Source organism: Dama dama, chromosome 22, assembly GCF_033118175.1.
Source record: "Dama dama isolate Ldn47 chromosome 22, ASM3311817v1, whole genome shotgun sequence".
Classification (NCBI taxonomy): Eukaryota; Metazoa; Chordata; class Mammalia; order Artiodactyla; family Cervidae; genus Dama; species Dama dama.
This window is the reverse complement of record NC_083702.1, coordinates 58,556,079-58,574,143: the sequence shown is the minus strand read 5'-3', so window position 1 is coordinate 58,574,143 and position 18,065 is coordinate 58,556,079. Positions and strand designations below refer to the sequence as shown.

Here is an 18,065-nt window from a genome sequence, read left to right as displayed (position 1 = left end):
TTGTGTGATTCAGAAACAATCTTTCATCTTGGGGGCTCGTCCAGGATCCTTCAGGACAAGATGGGCCTGATAATCTATGTGAGCCTACTTATGCTGACTCCAAAAATCCTGAGTCTACCATTTGATCCTCAAGACAATGCCTTCCTGTCCTGGGCTCACTCCTACGCTGCATTCCACAATCGGTCTAACTGCTGGGTCTGTGGCCCACTCCCTTCTTCATCCGTGGAAGGCTTCCCATGGTCAACATCTCCACTTCAAGGAAAGGACTTTCTCCAAGTCTGCAAATACCTTCAACAATCGCATGTGATGCCTCTTCTTAAACTGATGACATCTAACAACCCTAAGATGGACTGATGTAACTATGGACATAATGTGACTTTTCATTTTGATTTTAACTTGGTTTAATGACTATTTTGCCTTACATCTGTAACTGTATAATGGGATTTTCTAACCGTCTGAAAGCTTTTAATTTACAAATGGTTGTCCAAGCTCCTATGAGTGCCACAGCCTCCTTCAACTATTACTTGGGGCCCCTGGATCAGAGACCCTCAATATGAGGGTTAGGAGAATGTGTTGCCTCAACAACTTAGGGACTATGCCCCTAAACAGCAGGAAGTAGTTATGGAATGAAAACGATGCCCCTTTCCCTTAGCAACATAATTCTCCTAAGAGAAAAGGGGGGAATGAGAGAGTCATTTCCTAGGCAGGTTGATAAGAAGTCTAGGGGTCCCCAAGGAGAGAGAGGTCTGGAATATTCAAGGAGGAAGAAAGGACAAACTTTTTACTTTTTTTCCTCTACATTCCTTAGGATTATATAACAATAATGTATCCTGCCTGAGGACAGTCTTTGGATTAAAACTTCTGGCTAATTGATATCTTAAAACATAAATTATGGGAGTAGGTCTGGTCTTTACAAGGATGTATCCTGCCTGAGGACAGTCTTTGGATTAAACCTTCTGGCCAACTCTGTTATCTTAAAATGTAGATTATGGGAGTAGGTCTGGTGAGGTCTTTATAACCTCCAGACATTCTTTGGATTCACTGGAGAGTGTATAACTCCATTGCTAACACTAGCAAGGGGGTACCCTTCTGATGTCTATGTCAGAAGTTTTCTCTATCTCCTTTATACTTTAATAAAACTTTATTGCACACACACAAAAAAAAAAAGTGTGAGGAGGGGTTTTAGGGAGAGGAGAAGACACTTTTGGAAGAACCACTACAGGAATGGAGAAGAGTTAAGGGGAAAAAAGGATTTCCAGGGTAATTTAAGGGCCAAATTCAGAGTGGGGAAAAAAAACTTGCAGAGGCATCTCTAAGCACAATTGTGTTATTATTTTACCATTAGAGTTCAGCTCTTTAGCTGAAGGAGTAAGAAGGTGGGCGGTAGAATTGATCAGAACTGGGCTGAGATGGACAGACAAGGGGGCAATGGGGTTGAGCCAACTTACAGAAGATTCGAGGGAAAATCATGGAAACAAGCTAGGTATCATGCCCACTTTTGCAGACAAATAGCTATGTGGGGGCCAGAGAGGAGAGAAAATAAGTAGTCTAATATGCCATAACTAGATTATTAAAAGGAAGAAATAAAAATTAGAAAAATGGCCAAAAGTAACAAATAGGAATTGATAAGAGAAGGAAGGGAGCTAGGGATTTGCAGAGGAGGAGTTGACAATTGCCTGTTTGTTTTCACAAACTACACTTCTTCACTACACCCCCTGTTCTAGGAAGGATCCCCTAGTGGACCTCAGTTCTTCTGAACTCTGATAATCATCAGAGGGGGAGCTATTGTTCCAACAGGGTGACTGTAGTGTCCTACCCCTTTAAATGTGCTGGGAGGGGAAATGTGGGTTGTTGGAGATGAGATGCCTAGTTCTCCTGGAAGAGCCAGAGCCCTGGTCCATGTGACCTCAATTTACCTTTGCTTCTTATTTGGAGGTAGGGGTAGAGCCAGAGGGCTACTCACTGGGATATAGGATATGAGAAAACCGTAGGAATCAATTATAAAAGGAACTGATGGAAAACCTCAGAAAGGTCAGGCTGACTGACATAAAAAGAAACATAAATTCTTAATGGAGATTATATAGTATAAGAGAGTGATTAAATTTTCTCTTTTCAATTTAATTTTAAAACACCAAAACCTTTTCCAGTAGCTGCTGAAAGATAGTGTTAGCATAGATGATGTCACCCAGAAAGCATCTGAATGTTTTCACAATTTTTTTGTTTTGTTTTAGGAACTATGTGATTATGAAGTGTAAAGTAACGTCTGCAAACACAGCGGAGGTCTTGAAAGACTTCTGCTTCTCTCTGTTACAGGAAAGTTAGGAAGAGAAGGGGAATATGACACAGAAAGAGGATCAGTGTTTTCTTTTTGTTTGTTAATAAGACAAACCATCCAGGAAAAGAGCTTGTTTCTTAAAGTGAGATGTCTACAAAATGCCCAACAGAGAAACTGGCACATTCTACTGTGATCTATAAACAATACTTTTCTCTTCTCCTCCTTAAGAGAACAATTAAACATTCATTAAAGCAGTAACATTTTCCGAGACTGTGAAAATGTAGATGCTTTTACATAAATGGGATTAATTGCATAGCACCCTTGCCTTAGGTAGATGTTCTCCATCACATTCTGCAAATTAAATTTCACAACTTGTCAAGCAGAAAAAAATGTGTACAATGCTCTATTTTAATTCCATTTCCAATGCTGTGACAGCTCACGGATATTAAAAATGACTTCTAAAAAATCATCCCCTCAAATTTCTCCTATAGCTGGAATTTAGGGTCAAAAAAGGATTAAAAGTTGGATGAGTCAAGATAAAAAGGAATGTGAGGCCCTTAAAATCTGAAAGCCCCTAAAATCAGCATTTCTCTTTCAGCATAATGTTTTCAAAGATGTCTTTCTCCTTCAATACTGTCCCCTCTCCCTTCTCTATCATCATTATCTGACCAGTCTTTCCTGTCTCCCTCTTTGTTTTAGTTCATCTTTTGAAAACCTAAAGTGGCAAATTTCACACCTTCCCTCTCACTTTTCATTTTAGAATTTATACCCACTGTATTGACAGGGGCAAGTCAACGGTACTCAGATTCACGATGCTGCTTAATTAAACAGCCATTGAATCTGCGGTTGGTAAGACTGGTTCTTGTACACGCCTGGGCAGTTGCAAGCGTTTTTGGTAATGTCAGAGTCAATGGAGTAACTTTGATCCTCCCCTGGGCTCCACTCTTGGACTTTCCTCTTTTCTGTCCACACCCACTCCCTCGATGATCTCATCCAGTTTCACGTCATTAAATATCATCTCTGTGCAAATGACTCCCAAATGTATATATTTAGCTCAGCCCTCTCCTTTGAGCTTTAAACTCCCAGAACCAACTGCCTACTCAGTATCCCCACTTGGAAGTGTCACAGGCAACTCACACCTAATGTGTCCACGTATGAGTTCCTGACATTCCTTTCCAAATCTACTCCTTCTAGAGTCTTCACCTCAGTAACTGGCTGTCCCATTCTTCAGGTGCTCAGGCTAGAAACATCCTTATTTGTTTCTTTCTCTCATACCTGTACCCAACCTGCCAACAAATGCTGTTGGCTTTATCCATAACATTGATCCAGAACTCAACTACTTTTCATCATTTCCTCTGCAACCTTCTGTTCATGTGCCATCAGATCTAGCCTGAAATCACTGGCAACAGCATTCTAGCTGGTCTCCCTGCTTCCCACTTTGGTCTTTCCTTAACCCACAAACCAGAGAAATCATTAAAAATAAATTGATCATATTACCCCTATGCTTAAAGCTATCATTCAAAGTAAAACTCAATGACTTTATAAAAATTTATTGTCCAGATGGGGACCTCTTTGAGTGTGAAAGGGAATGCTATTAATAATTTAAGTGATCTCGGTGTAAATTTGGGCCATCCTGGACACCTGCTTGTAAGGATCTGTATAATTTCCCACACCTTGCCATTATCTCTCTGGCCTCTGACCTCACCTGTTACACTACAGCTCAACCCTTCTGCCTCAGCATCAGCCTCCTCACTGTCCTGACGGCAGGAGGCAGACTTCCTCAGGACCTTTGCCCTTCCTCTAGACATATCCATGACTCATTTCTGCTTCCCTTCATGTCCTTATTCAAAAATCCCAGTAAGGCGTTCCCTGGAAGCTGTCCAAACACTTAAAACCCCCTTTCTACTTCCTAGTTCCCTTCTCTGCTTCTTTATTTTTTATAAAATTTACACTTATTACTATCAAACATCCCATATATTTTATTTACTTAACTTGTTTAGCACCTTCCACTTAGAATGTAATCTCAAGGGCAGGAATTTTTGACTTTTTGTTCTGTATCCCCCATTCCTAAAATAGCTGGCACATAGGAGACAGTATATAAATATTTGTAAGAAGAATGAATGAATCATGATTAGTTTGAAAGGATACTTAGGAGTTGTGTAACATCTGACATATTTAATAAACAGTATTATCATTTCACAGTTATTTTCATAGAATTCAGTTCAGCACCAGCCTCCTCGCTGTCCTGAAGTACTGTCTGAATGTATTTGGACATTTATGCCTTCTGGGGATATGTGCTAGATGCAGAAGTTGGGGGCCTAGGAGCCACAGAGTGAATACAATGAGAGAAGAGGCGAAGTTCTTCCAGAAGTGAGCACTGTAGGAGCAGAAGAGATAAGGGACATGATACTATAGTTACATGTGAGTGACACAGAGTGCATGGGTGTGCAGGAGAGACACAGTTTACATTCAATGACTTTTCAGACACTTCTGATTACTGATCAGAAGCAATAACTTCCATACTCTCTGGAATGATTCATTTTCCTCATCTTCCAAAGTGCCCAACCCCTAAGAACCCCTAAGCTGGTTTGCGTTCTCCATCCCTTAGTAGGAAGCTACCTTGTATGCCCTACCTGACCTTCAGGTGTCTGTTCCTCATTGTCTAGCCTTAATTTTTCAACATGAATCATCAGTTACTAACTCGGCATTTTGCAATCTGATCTCTCAAAGATTCCACAATATTACAATGAAATACTGGCAAATATGAAGCAAACAGATGCTAAACAGATTTTTTTAATAGCTACAGAGAAAGTATTTGCAGAGGAAAAATCCACCCATTGAAACCAATCAATCAAAGTTTATTGATTTAGTCTCTGGGTTTGTTCTAATTTTTAATGTAGTTTCTTCAAATAATTTTAATTGATAACCATCCTGTGGGTTTTCCTTAAACTAAAGGCAATTTTTTAAAATGTGCTTTTATAAGTCTCTTGCCCCACCCCTACAGGAAGGGAGTAGCCTAGCCCCAGGGTGTAGATAATCAAAGCACTCTAAACAAACAGATAAAACATTTATTTTCCAAAAACTTCAACAAAATTATAACTGGGAACATCTTCAAAGCATAACATTAATAACTTAGAAAAATTACTTAAAGCAGTTACCAACTAGATAAAAAGTATTTCCTTCCCTCCCCCAACAAACAAACCAATCAATAAAAAGTATGCTAAATGGTACTGAAGAACTGTTAACACTCATTCCCATGTGGTTTATGCTAAATGATCTTGTGTTAGTCGCTCAGTCATGTCTGACTTTCTGTGACCCCGTGGACTATAGCCCGCCACACACCTCTGTCCATGGAATTTTCCAGGTAAGAATACTGGAGTAGATTGCCATTCCCTTCTTCAGGGGATCTTCCCAACCCAGGGATCAAACCCAGGTCTCTTGTATGGCAGGCAGATTCTTTACCATCATCTTGGGTAACATTAAACGCAAAGAGTCTTTGCCTATTATTTTTCTATCTAATGTAAAAAAAATATATTAACTTTATTATACCAAGTTCACATGCATGCATGCGAAGTTGCTTCAGGCGTGTCCAACTCTTTGTGACCCCATGGACCACAGCCCACCAGGCTCCTCTGTCCATGGGATTCTCCAGGTGAGAATCCTATGGTGGGTGGCTGTGCTCTCCTCACCCAGGAATTGTCTCTCATGTCTACGTGCAATGGCAGGTTGGTTCTTTTCCACACTAATGCCACCTTGGAAGCCCAAAGTTCACATAGCCATATTACAAATGATCAATTAAACTGTAAGTTTTACAGTTTAATAATTACCAGAGCAATTTAGTTTTGTTTTGTTTTTAATTTTTGAGTTATAATAAAACCTAATCATATAAATAATTTGAAGGCAAGCTAGTCATCCCAGCTCCAGCATGGATTACTTCCTCTGACCAAGTTACCCTGACTCACCAAGTCTCAAGGACTTTATCTGTAAAATAGGGTTGATACTGAAACCCAACTAACAGCATTCTTTTGAAAATAAGGGATGTAGAGAACTCTACAGAATGCCTGGCACATGGGAAAGTCTCAGTAGATAGGAGCTGCCAGCATGACTCTCATGACATACTGCTGAAAAAGCAGGCACAAGCATATTTCACTGACCGAAGAAAACAAGCAGCTAACCAGAGTGGTGTCTCGAAAGTATTCCTACTTGTGTATTACTTTATCTTTTCAGGTTAAAAATCCTAAATATTGCTGAGCACCTTATACATGTAAACACCTGTAAAACCCTGATTAATGTATCATTTTCTGCACATTTGTGCCACACTGACTTTATCACAATGTACTGAAATGTAATCCTCTTCAATAGCCTAAAGAGACAAACAAATACTCAAATCTTGAAAAGCATAGGATTTGCACAACATACTGGGGGAATTAATCACGCACTGTCTCATATTATTTAACAAATCAGTCCATTAATGATATTTAATCTCTTATGCACTGGACTGTAAGGACTACAAAGGAAAAGTAATGTATGTAATTTTTGCATCTTTCACACTACACAGCTTGACGCAAAGGAATTTCAAATGATTGGGCTGCCCAAAGAGTTTGTTCAGGTTCTTCCATAAGCTGTTACAGAAAAACCACAAATGAACTTTTTATCCAAGCCAATAGTACAGTGGAGTTAGCACTAGGCGAGAAGTCAGGAAATACAAATTTCAGCTGAGTAATTTAGACAAGACATTAATTCTCTTCAGGCTTCAGATTACTCATCAGTCATGTGGCTTTTCCATCTATGACATTTAAGTTCCTTTTCAAATGCTCTCATTCTAAAAAACACTAGCAAGAGGGATTTTTACCAATGTTTGTTATTTTAATACACAACTTCATTTTTCCATATCAAAAGATTGAAGGAAGCCTTAATTATAGATTTTGTTCACTCATGAAATCTTGCCAGGAACTCAGAGTGCTTATCACTGTCTGTTTCCTCCAACACAAATCCTTCAATCTGTTATAAAAACAGCAAGCCCTCCACTGCCAGCATTCCACCGTCTGTGTGTTAGTCGCTCAGTCGAGTCCAGTTCTTTCCGACCCCATAGACCATATAGCCTGCCAGGCTCTGCTGTCCTCTGTCCATGGGATTCTCCAGGCAAGAACACTGGAGTAGGTAGCCATGCCCTTCTCCAGTGATCTTCCTGACCCAGGGATCGAACCTGGGTCTCCTGCATTGCAGGTGGATGACCTGAGCCACCAGGGAAGCCCTCCCCACATCCTCTACCCTGTTTTATTTTCTCCTTAGTATTCATCACACTCTGGCATACTGTGTAACTTAGCTAATTTGTTTTGTTTTGTCTTCCCCACCCCCACGCTCACTACCATGCCAAGCACCAGGCTCTGTGCCTTTATAAAAAAATGGAGGTATATTTGGAAATTAAGAATTATATGTATTTAAGGTTTACAATGAGATGGTTGGATGGCATCACCGACACAACGGACATGGGTTTGGGTAGACTCCGGGAGTTGGTGATGGACAGGGAGGCCTGGCGTGCTGCGGTTCATGGGGTCGCAAAGAGTCAGACATGACTGAGCAACTGAACTGAACTGAAGGTTTACAATTTGGTGATTTGATACACATAAATATTGTCAAATAATCACCACATTCAAGCTAATTAACATTTCTGTCACTTCAGACAGTCACCACTTTTCAGCACTTGTGGTGAGAATCCTTAAGATCCAGCCTTCTAGCAAATTTCAAGTACACAATAAAGTGTTGTTAACTACAGTCATGAATGCATGCCTGCTTAGTCGCTCAGTTGTGTCCAACTCTTTGCAACCCCATGGACTATAGCCTGCCAGGCTCTTCTGTTCATGGGATTCTCCAGGCAAAAATACTGGAGTGGGTTGCCGTTCCCTTCTCCAACTATAGTCATAGTATTGTACATTAGTTCTCCAGAACTTGTTCATCTTGCATAACTGAAACTTTGTGCCCCATGAACAACATCTCCTCCTATCTGTGCCTTTCACCAGGATTTTAGGAGCACTTAATACCTCACCCCAGCATTTCCCAAGTTATGCTCTGAGGATCTCTAGAGTTCTAAAAGATAGGAATTGGAGTTCTGCAAAAACAGGATTGCATGGGCAAATAAGTTTGGGAATGTCCCATCCTATACCTCCCACTTGAAAATACAGGACACATATGAGAATATTTATGTATTTATAAACGTCTCGTTTTGTTAAACCCAGTCAATGTCTCCCAACCTAGTTTGGCTATGGAAACTCTTATTCCCAGAACACCATCGACATCTCAGAGGACACTTCTGCTGAGGAGAAAGCTGGTTGGCAAATTCTTTTTTACCTTCATGTCACATCCAAATGAACAGCAAATGTGAGAGAGAGGGCTAGGATAAAGGCAGATATCTCTTTGCTAGCAACTCTTAGAGGTCAGTAATGGCGAGAGAATGTGGTTTTATGCAACAAATACTATACTTAAAGTCTTTGTGATTTAGTCCAAGCTCTGTCACATAACTAACTGTATGATAGTCGCTCAATCCTGTTGGACTCTTTGCAACCCCATGGGCTATAGCCCACCAGGCTCCCCGTCCATTGGATTCTCCAGGCAAGAAAACTGGAGTGGGTACCCACTCCCTTCTCTAGGGGATCTTCCTGACCCAGGGATTGAACCCAGGTCTCCTGCATTGCAGGCAGATTATTTACCATCTGAGCCACCAGGGAAGCCCAACTAACTGTAAGCTGGGCAAATCACCTTATCTCTGAGCCTCAATCTCCTCTCCTATAATGAGACACATTGTAGGATAATCATATCCCATTCTTTGAAACTGCTGACCAGTTTAGAAGGTTTTGTGTAAACTTAAACTTGTATTTAAAAAGTATTCCTCTGTGTGGATTTTTGAGGCCTGTATTTTAAAGTCCTCTTTCAGATGACTGATGCCTTCCACTCTGAAGATGGACATATCTGATTTCTTAGACATGAAACGACAGGACTCTCTAATGCCCTAAAAAGCCCAAAGAAGTATTTCAGAATAAACAATGGAAACAAATTAAGACTGGAATATATTTACGTTAGCCTAAGTAGTAGGATAATACCTAGAGAAGGCCTAAGAAGTCTTATGTACAATGGAGGAACATATAGGTTTATAATATTATAAATAAGGAATAAATGAAATCTGAGGCTGCTTATTTGATGCTAGATTAATTGGATTATTTTTCTGCTCAGTTTTCAAAACTAGTGACGGATGCTACAGAGTTGTACTGAAAAATTAATTTGTAGCTCATCACTAATTTATATTCCAAAGCAACAAAGGAGAGGCAGATAATGATTATTTCCAAGGAGGCTTCCTCTGGTCCTTATCTTTGAGGAAGATTCTCTTCTAACTCAGGAGGGAAAGATTCATTCCCAAACCTGTCTCTAAGGGAAAGAAATTTTATGATGGTTTAACATACATTTGCAAGTAACGCTCTAGAGAGAACTAGATGGCATTTAATGTTTTTCTTGCCATTGGAATATGTCTGCTGAAATAACTACAACAAAAAAATTTTTAACTAGATATAAAAGGTAAGTGCACACCGAAAGATCGATCTACCATAAGTTTTAGTCTCGACCTGCTTGAAATTTGATGTAAGCATTGATGACAACAAGTAGCTTGGCTTTAAAGAAAACAAGATTTTGCTCTGCAGTAGAGTAAATAAATGTTTAGTCATTACTTCAGTCATCTCTAAGTAATTTCTGGGCCATTGAAATACACTCAATATGATATTTGCTAAGCAGGCATGCCTACCATCTGGTTACTGAAACTCTTATTTTTGCTACTTCATAGATAACATGACCCACTAGCACTGAGATGGAGGGAACTGATATGAGCCTGTGGATCAATTCCAAAGCAATTTGAGAGCTCAAGCAATTCATCTGTTTGCAACACAAAGTGTTCTCCACAGAAGGAAACAAAGAGTCTAACTTATCTGTCTCTTTCCTGTCCTGGTATCTGGAAAAATGTCCACCGTGACAGGGTGCACACAGGTTTACAATACTAAGCCAGTTTAAGGAAGAATGGACCGAAGAATAGGAATGGAAAACCGTCTGCGTGCTGCTTATGCCGCAGCCTCCTTGGTTCCGGTGCCAGCATCACTGTTCCAGGTCTGCATTTCGCACACAGAAACAGCAGCAGCTGGGCGACATGGCAAAAGTCCACGTGTCTACGGCAGTAGCGGGGAGAAGCACCCAAACCAATCTTTCCATCAGTCCCTGGCAAGTACTCCTGTGTCCTAAGCCAAAGACGGAATTTGTAGCACTGCCTGACACATAGTAAGGACTCGGTGAATATTTACTGAATATATCCACCTGGGAAGTCTAGGAATGGTAATATAAACACTGCTGGAAGAATGATTATCTTAGTCTCTGGATGTATGCTTAACACTTGGTCTAGACGTTCACAACTTTGACAGCATAGACATTTTGAGCGAATAATTCTTTTCTGGGAACTGGAATGGGAGGGCTATGTCACACACTGTAGGAGGCTGAGTGACCTCCCCAGCCTCCATCTACTAGACACCAACCGTGTCACCCCCACCCCCAGCCAAAGTGTCTCCAGACATTGCCAAATATCCCCTGGACGGTGATGTTAACAAAGCCACCTCTAGTTGGGAACCACTTGCCTACTCTCTGTCTGTGTCATGTGCTACAACTAGGAATACTATATTCTCTTCTCTTTTTTTTCTATGTTGATATTTCTTGATCTATACGTGGAAGGTACCTTATTCTCTAAATCTGCTTTCACCCAAATGTCTCTAAACTCCATGTTTTCATACATCTCAGTGGGGGAGGGCTTTCTAGGTACATCCATACAAATTAAAGAAAAAAAAGGTCTCCCCCTTAAGAGATGGGAAATCTGAAGCAAAGAGTAAACATTCTGTACAGAATTCAGAGCAGTAGTTAAAGGGGCTGTTTTGCAGAGTGATATTGAGATGGTCTTGCACCCAGGATAGACCCAGGAGCCTGAGCTGCAACTGATGTGTGTGTGCCCAGAAAGAGTTCCTGCGTCTAAAAAGAAACTAGCTGCATTTGTTTGCCATGCAGTCTCTTAATCTTAACAATAAAACTCCTCTGTTATACAAAAGTACCCTTCTGACAAACAGAGTACTTTCCTCCCTTGGCTTTGTTTTTATTTATTTCCTATTTATGTTAACATTGCAGGAAGATAGGCATGGGCTCCAGGAACAGGCAGTCTCAGTGAGGCTTGCCCCTGCAGAGGCACAGTAAGCAGTCCCGCTGACTGAAGGCATCAGTAGTCTTTTAAACCTCGAAGGTAAACTGATAATGTTGCCTATCTACTCTTCCTTAAAATGAAAAAAAAATTAAAATCTTAGAATTCTGAGTTAAACCTAGCCAGTGGGCAACCCACTTGAAAATGATTCCACATGCATGTCTCAGGGTGAGAAATAATTTATGACAAATAAAGCTCATGAAAAATTCTAATTTCATTCATGTTGCTACAAGTATACCTTCATGCTTTAAAAAAAATGTGGGCTGGTAACATTTTTCTACCTTACTTACAGTGTAGAGTTAAGCTTGTGCCCTTACCTCTCCTCCAGTGCAGGGAAAAGGATTGGAGTATCTGGAAGTGCAAATAGCTCCCTTCTTGACAACATCGTCTTCCAGGCCAAATGTAGCCGAGCAGTTCGTCGCAAAGTACTTGTAAGGCTTCCATGTCTTTCCAAAGTCCTGGGACCGGTCCAGCACCATGGCTGCCGGCCGAGGAGACCTGAACACCATAATTAGATGAGTGAAGTAGAATTCGGCTTCCAGGTCTAGCTGGATCTTTTCTCTGTGTACGTCCTCAGCAGACTGCCACCACGTGCGAGGATGCCTGAAGGAGGAGTCTGCCATGGCAGCTGGCTGGTGAGCCAGGTGAGGCTGGGCAGCGTTGCATTTGTCACATGTGGGCTGCTGACAAGTCAGATCAGTGTTCTCGCTGAAGAAGCAGTACAGTTCAGTGGCGTTCTGACCACAGGTGGTGTCTGTCCAGAGTCTTCTCCCTAAAGCCAGATTTCCCATCCGAGGGTTACAGGCTTTTTCACAGCGGGAACTTACTCCAGCCACTCCACTCAGTCCTAGAGATGGGAAAGCATATGTTATTCAAGACAAACCCATCTGGAAAGCTCTTCTGTCCACCAGTCCATCTTCAACAGGTCCCATGTTGCCCTGAGACTTCCAGTAAAGAGGCAATTCTACCAAACGCAAATATGGAAGTGTGTGAATGTGCGTGAGTGTATGAGGGTGTGCCTGCCGGTGTGTTTCATGTTCCGATGTACAATTCATATAAAAGAAAATAAAATCACTTTGGGTAAAGGGTGAGAGGAAGGAAAGTGGAAACACTGGGAAAAGACAATGGGCCTAAACCTTTTCAAATATTTTGCTTTCTAAACAGTCTCCATTTTTGAAACACACTCATTTGCTTTTGAAGCCATGACATAAATAATACCAAAACCCAACAGGTTTTAAGATCACTCAGTTTAACCTTTCAAATATAATTTGAGTCCTTGGCATTATCTAATATGTGTATGAGAATGCATTACAGAGGGAATATAGAATTCTACCATATTTTTAAGACAAAAATATGAAGGGACAAATTCTCTAGGAAAATCAATATGAGATATTGGTATACAATGGGATCTCATTTAGGGAATTCAGATGTGCAACATCTGTTTTAAGTACTGCATAAATTTAACTAGGGAAAAAACCCTCTAAACTACCGGATGACAGAAAAGCTTATTTGATGTGCTCTCTCCCTCTTGACTGCTTCTCCCTATGACAAGTTATATAGTAGTCACCTGTTTACCTAACAGAATGGTTCCAGTCTGGCAGCCACTAACAGCACCTTTAAACATAATCTGTGAACTAAAACACCTTCTTAAAGAAACATGTGCTTCCACCCAAACAAAGGCCCAGCAGACTTTAATGTTTCAAAATTACTTAAAATGATAAACATTATCCACCTATTAACATCCTGACTACATAATATAATCCTTTAATTTGGGCTTGTCATTTTAATTATGAATACCTTAAACAAAATGATCTATTTTAAAAGTTAAAACAGAGAGGGAAAGAAAGAAAAGGAAGTCAAACCCCAAATTCTGGCTAATTGAACGTTTCTGCTTCTTAAGAGGGAGCACCTCCGAATTGTTATCACTATAAGCCAAATGACAACTTAGACCAAAGAAAGACATTTCATTCACTGACTATCACGAGCCTCACATTGTCTTTGCAATCTTAAGAAAGGGCTTCCTCAAGCACAGTTTTTAAATGTCAGATTTAAGTGTGCCTTATGTCTGGACTCTGCTTGCCACTTTTCTGATTAGCTGGGGCAACAGCTGCTTGTGGCCAACACCACACAAACCACAACGTGCTATGTATGACTCACCTGTAAAGCACTTCAGGGAAAACCATATACTGCCTGTGCAAGTGTTTTTGACTTGAAACACTTGCCTTGTGATATTTATTTACAACCTTTTGATTGCTTGCATGTTTTTGCCATAACATGGTTTGAAAGGTTTATTAAAGTTCACTTTGTGGTTGGGGGAGCATACATAAGTGCACATAGAGGTGCTTAAGTAGCAAGAATTAAAATAAAAGCTTAGACCCTTTAACAGTTCCTTGGGAAACGTGCTGAATAATTTTAGAGCTCCACCCCCCCCCCACCTCCAAAAAAAAAAACAAAAACTAAGAAGCAATCAAGAGAAGACTGGAGTCAGATAAATAATCGGTGGACACAATACTTAGAGATCCCTAAAGAAGTGACCATCCAAATATAGCAAGGATGCTCCTAACAGCCCGACTGGGGTTTGGGATGCAGATTCTAAAGCCTGGCTTTCCTTCATGCTGGCATCTCTGGGGGCAGAGTAGATGAAACCGAAGGGAAGGCAGAAGTGTACCAGTGCTCTCTCCCCACCCGTCAGTCCCTCCAGCCCACACTCTCCTTTCTGGAGCAAGCGAGATGCTTTGAGAGACCGAGGCCAAATAGTTCCTCACTTTCTTTCCCCCTTACACCCTGAACTGCACTTGCGGCTGGAAACCAGGTGACCTACAAGAGGACAGAGAGGAGACTAAGGGGCTCCCAAATTTAGAAAGAGCAAGCTAGGAACTGGTGGCCAAAGGCAGCCCAAGGCAGCCGGGGTGTGAGTGCAAGGGCGAGCGCATCTGACGCCGCCGCTGCCCGGCGTCCAGTTACCCAGACAGGAAGCAGACCCGCCTCCGACCTCCCGCGGAGCCTCCGCCAGGGTACCAATTCCCCAGGGCGGCAATCCCTCTCCTTGCAACCCAGGGTGATCACCGCCTACCGTCCCAGCCTGGGGTCTGAGTTCTAGCCACTGCCCCGGTGAGAGGGCACTCACCCCGCCCCAGGTGTCCCTACCTGGCTCCCCAGTACCCAGCAAGAGCTCGGGGACGGCGGCGATCGCTCTCAATAAGAGAGCGGCCCCGGCCCACGCGCGCCCAGGGTCGCCGGGCCACCCCTCCCCATCATTCCTCAGGCCATGTAGTGCCGGGGGATGGCGAGCCTGGTCCTTTGTTCCCTCACAAAGTGGAAAGGCAGTTTTTTTCCTAGTCCAAACCGAGGAGAAAACTAAGGTCGCACTATCTCAGGCAGGGCGCACCCAGGATATCGGGTTATCCAAGGGCATGTGTATCGCAGTTGCAAAAAATACTAATAATAATATTTTAAACTGCGGAGACCCGGGGAAAAGGAGGCGGAACATGGCCACTCATTTCATCCTTGGGCGCTGAGCTCGGCGCTCTCAGCCTGCGCTCCCCTGTATCCCCGAGTCCCGAGATGGGGAACACAAGCGCGAAGGAAGGGGGGTGGGGGCCCGGCAGCGTCACCACCCACCTGCGGCCACCGCGGAGCAGCCCCAGAACAGCAGCAGCCGCGCGCAGCTCCCCATGGCCGGGAGAAGCCGGGAGGACCCGGGCCGGGCGCGCGGGAGGGAGTCGAGCCCTCGCGGCTGTGGGATGAAGCGCCAACAAGTCCTCGGGAGGAACCACAGCTCTTTATTTCTTCCTCCTCCTGGGGCGCCTGGCTCGGTCAGTGGGCGCGGGCGCCGGGAAGCCGCGGGCTGGGGCCGCGCCGGGAGGTGGGATGACCCTCGCGCACCGGCCTGGAGGGGCCCGGGCACCTCGGGGGCGGAAGAAGCCCCGGGACCATAGCCTGCCCGGCCGCGCTGCCCAGCGGAGCAGTCCGCGGGCTCCTCCGCGGCTAGCCCGGGGCTCGGCGCCCGCAGCAGCCGCTGAACTTTGCGAGACCTTTCACTTCCCGGCCGCCGCCGCCGCCTCCTGGGCGTCCTCCTCCGCTTTTACCAGCTCCTCTGGCTGCGGCGTCTCCGTCCCCTGCTTCTCCATGGGCAGTTCCAGGGGATGCATTTTTATTGCACCGACACCGCGGCGCTCCGGTGCCAGCCCTCCTCCCCTCGCACCTCCACCCCTTCCTCCCTCCCGCCCCCCGCGCTTGCTTTGACAGCCGGGGCGCTGTAGCCTGTGAGGGCGAGTCGCCGCCGCAGCTCGGGGAGGGACGCCCCCCCAACCTACCCCCCACCAGCAGACCGGCCGCCCCCGATGCCTCGCGGCTGGCTTGACCCGCCCGCCTCCGCCCCTCCGCGCGCCCGTCACCCCGGCCCCCAGCTCCGCTCGTGCCCCTCCGGGCGCTCGCCCGGCATGTCCCTGCGTGACCCCCCGGGTGCCCTCCAGCACCCACAGGCCTCCTTTGGGAGCAGTCTCCCACCTTCTCCCGGAACATTCCACAGAGCAGTTGACTCCTTCTTGATCAGGTCAGGGCATGCCAAGGGGCTTAAAAAACCGCGAAAGAGGCTAGCGCCTGCTTCCCAAAGCCCCCAGCGAAAAACAAACCCTCCCTCTTCTCCCGCCACCCCTTCTCCCAGTTTCACGACGCAGGGATGGAACCCCCACTCACACACGCCCACCCAATAGGGGTCACGGGCAAGAGCGAGCTCATTAACTGCTTCGCCGCTTCCCTGCTGACCCTCAGGGGGTGGGGGAGGGCATCTTGGCTAAACAATCAATGCTTACTTTATCCGAGGTGTATCCGTTTTGATATAAACTGTTCCCTAATTCAAACTCAGGGTGCTGAAAGAAAAGGGCCAGAGGACCAGCCAGTGCCCCGTTTAAGAACAGCCTAGTCTAGAACCTCTTTGGTCCTTCCAAGCACGGTCGTTCCAGTTTTGCTGCGGAACAGTGAAGTTGTGAAATAACCTAAGGGAGAAGATTTAGTAGCAGCCGAAAGCAGCTAATTGTCGAAAGCATTGTGCTGGGCTGCTGATTATGGAAGCCGGTTACGGAGCACTTGAATCTGGGACTTTCGCAAGTTCTGTGGAAATCTAGTTCTGTGTACACATCCAGGGAAACTGGCAAAAGTTAAGTAGAAAGTAGTTTTTGATTGCAGTGTTCATTTTGTGCCTTTAAATATTTTCCAGAAAAGTAACTGTTTTACAGATACAATTCAGGTGTGTGTGTTGCTGATGATGACAATTAAGAGCTTTGGGGCACATATAGGTATTGTTTATGACTCAGCCGAGGCTGTAGAAGTATATATCTCCCAGGAAGGACTGGGACCTTGTCAGCATCATCCATTTGGGAGACATTAAAATTATTCTGGCCAGCACTGGAAAGTGGCAAGAGATGTGGAATAGCAATTTATATAACATTTCAGAAAATAAACCCTTTGGATTTTCAAATATTGGCAATTTGGGGCTTTCTTCATATCTTATAGACATGCTTCCAACTGAGTCAATTGAACATCTCTCCAGATTATTCTTACCAAATAAATGACAGGAAATAATAACAATCCAAGGGCTCTTAACACCAATATTAACCTAATTAAAAAAGCAAACTTTTAAAAAAGAAAAAAAATGCACATTTATTATTAACTCCTGATTCTACCCTATTGAGGCAGAACTACTCCATTCCCCATTACAAATATTAAGGGCGTTACTATCTGCACCAATCCTGCCTTGATAATATACTTCCTTGATTGCTCTGTAACTGGTTCCTACTTCCTTTAAGGAGACAGTGAGTTCCTTAATGGTCAAGCAGTCTGTTATACTTAGTCTGAACAAAACATTATTATCATTTTCTTTTATTCTTAACTGAGAACACCTGCTAGATATATAATAAATTTTCATTAAACATTTTTGACTGAGCTATGGTGAAAAACGATTGCAGTATACTAACGACCAGGGATTAAGAAGAAAACCAGTGAAATCAGAATGATTCCCCATATTCTAAAGAAATCTGTATGTTTATACCAATATTTTATATATGAAGCAGCTCAGAAGAGAATAGTAATTAGCTTTCTAATCAATTTCCTTTGGTTGCAAAGTCTAATTTAGTTATAAATTCTACTTTCATCATTTAAATTTTGTTTTGTTTTGTTTTGTTTTTTTCTACTTTCATTTTGAAGATGCTATACAGGGAAAGTTTACCTACCTAAGGAAAATGTTGCTCAGTGATAATCAAGAGCATACACTGCCTATGATTAAGTGTTTTTGAAAATTTCAGTAATGAGTTTAGAATTTTTTTAAAAATTTTTGTTAGTAGGAAGCTTAGCAAACCTATGGAATTTTGACAACAAGTTTCCAGACACCACATAATTGACAAATCTAGAATGCTCCTGAGAATTTGAAAGAAAGCTAAAAAAGGCCTTCAAAAACTAAAATTGATGGCAAAAAGTTCATATACCAAAGACCTTATTCACAGGTGAGCTCTTTAGGTCTTC

The 18,065-nt window shown here is 43.2% G+C and overlaps 1 protein-coding gene across 5 annotated transcripts in view; it reads right to left on the bottom strand.

Moving 5' to 3' along the window:
* NTN4 (netrin 4) overlaps window positions 1-15,702 on the bottom strand; it is a 127,431-nt gene extending 111,729 nt beyond the window's left edge. For 3 of the 5 annotated variants that reach the window (XR_009689819.1, XM_061125613.1, XM_061125614.1), the window contains exons 1-2: window positions 15,168-15,702; window positions 11,864-12,393 (exon numbers count right to left, since the gene is read on the bottom strand). Coding sequence is in view for 4 of the 5 variants with exons in the window: in XM_061125613.1 (XP_060981596.1) it covers window positions 11,864-12,393; window positions 15,168-15,222 (585 nt within the window). In the remaining variant the exon portion in view is untranslated. The remainder of the gene's footprint in view (window positions 1-11,863; window positions 12,394-15,167) is intronic. The other 2 variants (XM_061125612.1, XM_061125615.1) reach the window with 1 other exon arrangement.
* Between the last annotated feature and the right edge of the window lie 2,363 nt (window positions 15,703-18,065).